This window comes from Anabas testudineus, chromosome 1 (genome assembly GCF_900324465.2).
Source record: "Anabas testudineus chromosome 1, fAnaTes1.2, whole genome shotgun sequence".
Lineage (NCBI taxonomy): Eukaryota > Metazoa > Chordata > Actinopteri > Anabantiformes > Anabantidae > Anabas > Anabas testudineus.
Genome location: NC_046610.1, coordinates 13,178,566 through 13,187,724, shown reverse-complemented (window position 1 = coordinate 13,187,724; position 9,159 = coordinate 13,178,566). Strand labels below are relative to the sequence as shown.

The 9,159-nt window shown below is 40.1% G+C and overlaps 1 protein-coding gene across 3 annotated transcripts; it reads left to right on the top strand.

Moving 5' to 3' along the window:
• The first annotated feature begins 960 nt into the window (after positions 1 to 960).
• melk (maternal embryonic leucine zipper kinase) lies at positions 961 to 8,835 on the top strand. 3 transcript variants are annotated; one of them, XM_026358722.1, is made up of 18 exons: positions 961 to 1,063; positions 1,336 to 1,440; positions 1,528 to 1,613; positions 1,958 to 2,074; positions 2,186 to 2,329; positions 2,422 to 2,490; positions 2,766 to 2,858; positions 3,111 to 3,209; positions 3,500 to 3,568; positions 3,688 to 3,786; positions 3,979 to 4,065; positions 4,270 to 4,398; positions 4,490 to 4,654; positions 5,697 to 5,988; positions 7,196 to 7,292; positions 7,598 to 7,754; positions 7,893 to 7,996; positions 8,088 to 8,835. In XM_026358722.1, exons 2-18 carry the CDS (start codon positions 1,362 to 1,364, stop codon positions 8,263 to 8,265), a joined length of 2,064 nt encoding a protein of 687 aa, XP_026214507.1. In that variant the 5' UTR covers positions 961 to 1,063; positions 1,336 to 1,361; the 3' UTR covers positions 8,266 to 8,835. The 3 variants fall into 3 exon arrangements, with proteins under 3 accessions (XP_026214507.1, XP_026214505.1, XP_026214506.1); XM_026358720.1 differs by having other exon boundaries at positions 1,332 to 1,440; XM_026358721.1 differs by having other exon boundaries at positions 961 to 1,128; positions 1,333 to 1,440.
• The last annotated feature ends 324 nt before the right edge of the window (positions 8,836 to 9,159 follow it).

The following is a 9,159-nucleotide window of genomic DNA, read 5'->3' as shown; positions in this document are numbered from 1 at the left end:
TATGCAGTGGTGGACAACGTCTAGTTACCTTTACTTAATGACAGTACTTTAAAAGTAATTCTGAAGTACACTTCTTATGTTTTTTATGCTATTCATGCTCTTTCTACTCCTCAACCTCAGGGCCAAATACACAATACTGTAATTCTCACTCCATTACAGTTACTCAACAGTTGAAGACACTGGCTCCGTCAGAGATTTGATTCAAACCTACAAACAAAACTTGTTTTTACTACATTTATCTGACTACAGTTACTTTATAGTTACTTTACAGTCAACTAAATGTATGACTGGAGGAGATGTACATTTAGCAGACGCTTTTATCCAAAGTGACTTACAAGGGTAGGCAGGGGAAGCGTGAGGAGGTCTTGCCTAAGAACCCCTACTGGAGGTAGGGCACAGCTGGGATTTAAATGAGGGCTCTGAATACTGAATCCCACGTCACTCGAGAGGTGTTTGTAATAATTGTCTCCCAGCGTAAAGGGGCGACAGTGACTCAGTGATAGGGCAGTTGTCTGCGAACACTAGGGTTGGGGGTTTAACTCCTACTTTTCTCAGATTCCTGGCTAAATGTCAAAGTGTCCCAGTACAACACCATGAACCCAGAACCCTTGGTGTTTTAAATGTGACTGCTAGTTCACTAGACTTTGTCTAGGAGCTTCAAAGGCAGCAGTTTTTGTTGTTTGTTATTAGGGTAAAAAATGTATTTAACAACACCTCTCAACAAAATGACCTGAACAACTCCCTGTTGTTTTTTTGTTTATTTTATTAATTTTTTTTTTTTATTTGCATTTTTAATACATGTCTTTACATTTGTGCTGCAGTACTGTTTAGTTTTTTTAATATATATATGTAAACTTTTTTCCCCCCTCGTCATTTTTGCTGCAGTACCGTTTTTCACCACGAGGCGGATAAAGAAGCGGAAACAGGAAGTGTCGTCAACGTCAACGTCCGAAATTCAAACTTCAGTAACAAAACATCTGTGACTCCTGTGTCTCTATGTGGTTTATGATTGTCAGGCTGCCGGATTTTACCTTCTGCCTCTGCCGTATTCACACAGACTGAGGTAGCGCCATTCAATTAACCCGTACTAACGCAGTTTTTACTAACGTCACTTTTATTACCACTTTGGTAAGTTCGTGTCAACTTAGCGTTAGTTGTTAGTGGGGCTAGGTGAGCAGCGTTAGCCAGGAAATCAGTTAGCTGCTCGGTGGTTGCTAGCTAGCTAACGTTAATGTAGAGCACAAAAATATTTTCATGTTTCATGTTTTCATTATAGTTTTAGCCTGTTTACGATAAACATTGTTGTTCCAACTATTCTTCTCTCACCGCAAGGAGGTTTAGCATCGTGAGGCTGAAGCAGGATGCCCGTAGAAAGGACGGAGCACCGTGGAGCCGACGAGCTCCACAAATACTATGAGGTTTATGAGACCATCGGCTCAGGTGATGTTAATAAAACGGACTGATTTACTGCTTTGTCCGTGTAATATGCTCTCTGGTGTGAATTAAATACCGTGTGTGTGTTTTCAGGAGGCTTTGCTAAAGTCAAGCTGGGCAGACACATCCTGACAGGAGAGAAGGTTGCTATTAAAATCATGAATAAGAAAGATCTAGGGGTGAGTAAAAAAAAAAAACATGTCGCCTAATAGGCTACATAAAATATTTCCCATCAAAGCAGCATCTATTGTTTTCATCATCAACAACCAGTTTAGGCAGCTCAGTCTATAAAATATATTATATACATTACATTTTTTGTAATTTGTTTACTTCGTTTGGAACATTTCTCATAAGGTTTGTGTAAAGCAATAATAGTATTAACTGAGCAATTGAAAATTTATTGCAAAACAATCTGAACAGACTAGGCAGAAACATACATTTGTTTAGTAAATGAACATGAAATCATTATTAGTTATGTGTAGACATAAAGAAAACAAAACCTTTATGTTATAACTCTCCTAAGGATGACCTGCCACGTGTGAAGGTGGAGATTGAGGCCATGAAGAACCTGAGTCATCAGCATGTCTGTCGTCTCTACCAGGTCATAGAGACCTCCACCCAGATCTTCATGGTACTGGAGGTAAGTCCACATACACAAAAAGGATGTGATTTAAATAATGCCAATAATCATCAGTCGTTAAATTGTTTTCTTTGTGCCCTCTGTCATTCATCACATTGTTCTTCTCATTAGTACTGTCCAGGTGGGGAGTTGTTTGATTACATCATAGCAAAGGACCGTCTCTCAGAGGAGGAGACGAGGATTTTTTTCAGACAGATTGTGTCTGCGATGGCCTATGTTCACAGTCAGGGATATGCACATCGAGATCTAAAACCGGTAAAATAACAACTCAAAGTTCAACAAATTGTGTTTATTTGTGGTCTTATAGAAGTCTAACGCCTGCAGAAATGCCTGTGTCTCAACTTTAGGAAAACTTGCTGATTGATGAAGACCACAACTTGAAGCTCATAGACTTTGGCTTGTGTGCTAAACCTAAGGTACATTACCACTAGCTTGTAAGGTAGTTGCACAAGTCCCATGAAAGAAAAGAAGGGAATTACAAGCGCAAATATAAGTTTCGTATCACAGACAGAATATACACTGTTAAACAGGGTGTTTGGTCAAAATGTATGTCTGTCATTTACAGAATATAACATAGAGAAGCTTTTACCTAAAGAGACGTTAGTACACACATACTGATTATAGAATATCAGCACAGCATGCATGTGCATGTTGTGTGGTCTGACAATCGTGGTTGTTTCTCTGTCCCTAGGGAGGTCTGGGTTATGAACTTATGACGTGTTGCGGGAGCCCTGCCTACGCTGCTCCCGAGCTCATCCAGGGAAAAGCATATATTGGTTCAGAGGTAAGAGAAGCATTCTGTTTCCTGTTTACAAGTTTTAGAACCATTGGCTTTGCAATTTCAGGATCTGACATTTTTTCAACCCATAAAACTCCTTTCCCGCTAAGATTGATGATTAGCGGCCTGTTCCACAATTCTGTATTTCCTTGGTGTCCTGATCATATTTGCTGGTGCATGACTCAGTGCAACTGAGCTGTGAAATCCTGGCTTTAACACTTGAAGCTGAAATGTTGCCGTGTGATGTGTAACCTCCAGGCTGATGTGTGGAGTATGGGAGTGCTGCTGTTCGCTCTGCTTTGTGGATATCTACCTTTTGATGATGAAAACTGCATGGTCCTGTACAGAAAGATTACAGTAAGAACACTGTGTTTGATTTTTTTCTTTATTTATAGTATTGTCATATTGTATTGAATTCATGTGAATTGATATTTAATTTGATATTTAAATTTAAAGTTTTTAATTACTGATCAAGAACCATTGTTGCAGGACATAACCTTTCTTCTCTTTAATATTTCTTGTCTCTATAACTTATTGAAATATTTTGTAGCAGCTGTGGAATTTTACGAAAGTATTAACTGTTGGAGTTTTACTACCTCTACAAATCCATGCATAATGTGTTCTTGTATATCTTTTTACGTTTTCAGAGAGGTAAATATGACAACCCGCGGTGGCTTTCTCCAGGTAGTATTCTTCTTCTCAACCAGATGATGCAGGTATACATTTATTAATTCAGGTTTAATCTTTTAATGATTTAATGTGCTACCTGTACAATATTAGACTGTGGATTCTGTAGTCTCTAGTCTGAGTTGTAGTTTCTTTGTGTGTCCTGCAGGTGGACCCCAAGCGGCGTCTTATGGTCCGGCAGCTGCTTGACCATCCCTGGGTGATGAAAGACTACAATAGTCCTGTGGAGTGGTACAGCAAGCAACCGGTACACACACACACAAACACACAAACAAGACACCAGGACACCAGGTCACCATTAATATTTTCCCTGAATCATTATATGATGCTTTATATGAATACTGTTTTAAGAATTTTTGTTTTAGTTGTACTAAAACGCAGCACTCACATAGAGAAGTCCCACTCTTGTTTTGTGTGAAAAGTCTGTGTCTTTTTGTAGCTTGGTCATATAGATGAAGATTGCATCACTGAGATGGCTGTCAACCTAAAACGATCAAGACAGAGCACCACAGCAATAGTCAAGGAGGTATGTGGCTGTGTATACAATTATTTGTTTAATACAGTTGTTGTAGCCAGTGTTTGTGTTTCTGTCACAGGCTTTGTGTTTTTTTGTGGAAACGTCACAGCAGCTTTATATAAGTTGTTTCCCCAGTTGTTCAATGCTATGCAAATATACCAAATTAGAGAGTTTCTGTTAGACATGCAGTTCACTACAGCTTATCTTTTGCAGTGGCGGTATGACCATATCACAGCCACCTACCTGCTCCTGCTGTCAAAGAAGCAGAGAGGAAAGCCTGTCCGCCTGTGCCCACCAACTGTGTGTGAGGACTTGTGCTCTCCCCTGCATCAGGGACTACAGGTTAGATTCAGGACTTTGATAATGCTTTGCTATTTAGGGCTATGACATCAGTGTATTCTGGATGTTCCTATCAATATTTCCTCTCTTTCAGACTAGGGAAGTCCTTCACTGCACTGAGGATGAAGATGCAGTGATTGTGGGATCTCTCGACTTGTGCTCTGAATACATTGATGATTGCCCATGGGCTTCAGTCACGCAACATACACCCCAGGGGGTCAGAGGTCAGCCAGATGGAATCTCAAACACCAAAGACACGGTTTGTGAAAGTTAAGATGAGTAGATAACCATTAGCCGCAACATTAAAACCACCTGCCTAATATTGTTCAAAACAGTTCTGACCCTTGGACCCCAGGAGTGTGTAAGATTTAGAGGCATCTATCGACAGAAAAGGACTATAGTATTATTTAAAATTAAATTAGTAGTGATGAGTCTAGTGAAAGTTTATGTGTAATCTACAAATATACCACTAGATGTCACCAAATCTTAAATCCTGCTCCTTTAAGTCTCTTAATACATTGACAAATGCTCCATTGAGTGGAGATCTGGAGAAGGCATATACTTGGTCTTGATGTACTGTTTAGGTACGTGGTACATTTCAAAGTAACATCCACATTGTGCCAGGATCAAGGTTTCCCAGCAGAAAACTGTCCAAAGCATCACACGACCACCACTGTTTTTTTTTTTTTTTTGTTTGTTTGTTTTTTTGCCTTCTTGCAGTGCATCAGCCATGTCTTCCCTAGCTAAACAAAACACTACAATATTCATCAGACTAGGCCACTTTCTTGCCTTGCTCCATGATCGAGTTCTGATGTTCATATCCCTATTGTAGCACACTTTCAGTGGTGAACAGTGTCAAGCACTGTGTTCGGACACTGGTCATAGCTAGAAACAAACAGAACCAGTTGGGCTAACCTGCGCTTCCCATGCTCATCAGTGAGTCTTGGACACTAATGTCTGTTACTGGTTCACTGGTTTTCCTTCCTTGGACAAGTCTTGGTAGGTTCTGACTACTGAATCCTGCTGAACCTTCTGTTTTGGAGATATATAGCCATCACAATCTGAACCTTGTCAAAGTTGCCCTGATTCTTACGTTTCCTGCTTCCAACACATCAACATTAAGAAATGACATCAAGATATCCCATCCCTTGACAGGTGCCATTGAAGATAATCAATGGTTTTTACTGGTTTCAATGTTGTGGTTTATTGGTGTTAGCTTTTGCTTTAAAGAATTAGTTTCAGAAAAATAAGTTCCATGTTGGCTTTTAGCATTTACCTCGATTTCTCTCTTCTTTTTAAAGAGACTTAGATCTCCATCAGTGGATAAAAGATGTGCTTACACCCCAACCCCAGAGCGGGGGCGGACAGCAGCACAGCATCGTCAGGCGAAGAGGGATAGAGAGCAAGACCAATCCAGTGAGAACAAGGAGAATATTGCTGACCAAGAGAAAGACGTTGAAATATTTGTCTTGCCTCCTCCTAGAACTCCAGCATCCAATAAAAAGAATGCACGCCCCAACAAGAATGTTTTGACTACACCAAACCACAATGATAATGTCAGTGGCAGCAAAACTAATGCAGGAACGCCTAAAGGTAAGAAACGACCTATCTGTTACTCACAAATCACAATAATTTCTGTTCATCATATGGTTTATTTGTATACTGTAATTGTTTTTTTCTCCCAAACAAGGACTTCAGTTACAATCTCTATTGGATTATTTGCATTAGCCAACTGCCCCTCTCTACAGTGCTCTTTCATTTATCTGTCCCTCTCTGACTCATGCAGCTCTCATAATAAGTGCCACATCCACATGCCACACATTTGCAAATAAATTGTCTTCTGGTAATAAACTCATTTACTGGGCCTGTTTTTATCCCAAAGCCACTCATATTTCTATGATTTAGCTGTCATTATGTCAGAGAACACGGACACACACACACACACACACACATTTGCTCAGACATACTTATCACTGTCAACTCAAAGGTGAGGTTGTTATCAGGAAAGCTAATTGTATTCACTTATCTGTAAATGGAGGACACTAATATGAATAGAGAATCATTAAAGTCTTAATTATTTGTTAAAGTGAATTCTCTGCTGAGATGTCCGGCCTCATTAGTTTCCACTGTAAACTCAGCCACAAGCTGGCTAACCTGCTGCATCCTGACCTAGTTGGTGTTAAACCTTTGGAATCTGGTTTGGCTGCGGACTCTATACAGCCGTTCAGACATGCTGCCTCTCTCTTGGCTGTCCGCACACACACACAGTGGTCTGCGTGTCTGTCCCTAGGCGTGTGCTATGACAGGTGTAGCTGTCTCTTTCCTCTGCTTGCTGTCCCACGTGGGCTGTAGTGACATGTGTTCTCTTGCCACTAAAGCCTAGCTCTCGCGTTTGTGTGTGTGTGTGTGTGTGTGTGTGTGTGTCTGTGTGAAAGAGTGTTTCAGAAGACTTGTCTTTGTGTACACCAAAGTCTTTGTGTTCACAACTTCAATGTCAAAACCACATTTTATGTTTATTCTCATCCCATTCTCATCTTCTCTTTTTGAAAGGTTTGAAAAAATCTATGAATTCAGTATTTATTCTTTTTTTTTTTCTTCAGTCTTTATTAACGCTGTAAATTGTTGTGTAATATTCATTCCCAAAACATGTTCTCTTAACACTCGCAGGGGTGTGGCTCACACTTCTGATCAATCACAGAATTTCAATCATTTCTGCTTGTTTTGTATGTTTTGGAGCATTCAGTGACATATCAGTGGGATAAGTAACCAAACCTGGTATGTCTGTTTTTGTTTTTTGTAGGTGGAGACAGTGCCTCTAAAGAACCAAATAAAAAAAGAGCAGCAGAGAACAAGGAGCCTGCAAACCTTGAAATACTGCCCTTCAGTCCTGAGAGGAGGTGAGTGATCAGCAGGATGGATGGAGGCTCTGGAGCAGCTGGGGTAATCGGGCAGGTTTTACCCCAGAAATAGTTGGAAAGAGACTTAAATTCACATTTAGGGTCGCTGGAGGTAGTAGACCTATGGCCTGAGGAGTCTGATGCAATCAATAGTCCACTCATTTTGATTCAGTTTGAATCAGATAATCACTTAAATGATTGAAGAGCCACAAGACTGGAACATTCGTTTCTTGGTCTGCCTTGGTAGGATCAGTTTGATCAACCTTCTAAAATGTTTGAATGTGAGATTCCATTTTTCTCTCCAGGTCTCGGTCTTTGGACATGGCTGTTACAGGAGACAGTGGGAAGAAAAAGAGAAGTGGGAAGATGTTTGGCTCCCTGGAGAGAGGCCTAGACAAGGTGATCACGATGCTCACCCCTAGTAAGAGACGAGCCCTGCGTGACGGCCCACGCAAGATAAAGGTATGAGCGTGTAGAAATCACAGACCTCATCAGATAATTGATTTTAGCCTTCCTCCGTTGAGCCATTAATTGTTTGAGCCCTACAGAAATAACACGGCCTTTAGGCAGCATTTGTGAATTCTGTCTGTCTTTCTCCAGGCACAATACAATGTGACTTTAACTAGTCAAACAAACCCAGATCAGGTGCTTAACCAGATTCTTTCCATCCTGCCGGAGAAAAACATTGACTTTACTCAAAAAGGGTAAGAGCTCAAACCTTTATCAGTGACAAGTTAAGTCCCTATTTGATTAAATCCTAACGTTTCTGTATGATTCTCTTCACCCTTCATTTAGATATACCCTCAAGTGTCGGACCTGGGGTGATTTTGGCAAGGTGACAATGGCATTTGAGCTGGAAGTATGTATGCTCCAGAGGCCAGAGGTCGTTGGGGTTCGCCGCCAGAGGCTGAAAGGAGACGCCTGGGTCTACAAGCACCTGGTGGAAGACCTCCTCTCCACATTCAGTATCTAAATAATGCACTTTTTCGTCATCGATGCAACACATCCTTCTGCATTCAAGAGCAAACTGTCACTGATTAGTGATGGATACAGAGATTTTAAGCATTACTGAACAGTGTTTAATTATGCTTTATGAATATTTAAAATTGTCCTTAGGTCAGCCTGCCATCCCTCAAATTCAGGATCCTGTACTGTATCTTGTATTATGTAGTAAACTGTTGTTTTAATTCTTTCTTTCCATTAAGCTAAATAGCATCTCTGCCGAACCTCTTGAGATGAATGTACACTATTTACAGGATATCTTCTGGCTGCTTATTTACATATTTATATCTTCATGTCATTGTTCTCTGGAGGTGCACATTGTAGTTGAATAACACAAAGCAGCAGAGAATTATGTCGTTTTTTTTATGTGTATGTGTTTACAACTCTTCCATCACAACGTTTTACATGGTCGTATGAAGTGTCTACTTTTATTTCTTTTCTTATTTTCTGTCTGTCACATAGAGTCTGTAAAGAATTTTACTAACAACGTCAAAGGAACAAAATAAATGATTTCTGCTAAGCGTAACTCGGTTGTGTTTATAGAGACAGATGAGTGAGGTGATGTAGGTACTTTCTTGACATCACATTTCTTTTTTTAAAATTCAGTCAGCAGTTTGATGGAGCAGTGGTGTGTTTTACACTCTGTCATCATCCTTCTGTTCATCTCACTGTCTTTGCTCGTCGTGGGACAGAGATTGACTGTGATAGTGTTGCAAAGTGACAGTGTTTCTAAGCATTTAGCACAAACAAGTGTTGTCAAAGTGTCAGATGTCTTTAATGTTTCTCAATTCAGACACGCAAAGCACCATTCTGCACATGGACATTAAATAGACTCGGCTATCTTTTCAAAATTATTCAACAATAT

Excerpts from the sequence above, each read along its gene's own strand:
- melk (XM_026358722.1), top strand. The coding sequence starts at position 1,362 with ATGCCCGTAGAAAGGACGGAGCACCGTGGAGCCGACGAGCTCCACAAA. Across the intron at positions 2,491-2,765 it reads GCTTGTGTGCTAAACCTAAG|GGAGGTCTGGGTTATGAACT; the intron begins GTACATTACCAC and ends CTCTGTCCCTAG. Across the intron at positions 7,755-7,892 it reads ACGGCCCACGCAAGATAAAG|GCACAATACAATGTGACTTT; the intron begins GTATGAGCGTGT and ends GTCTTTCTCCAG.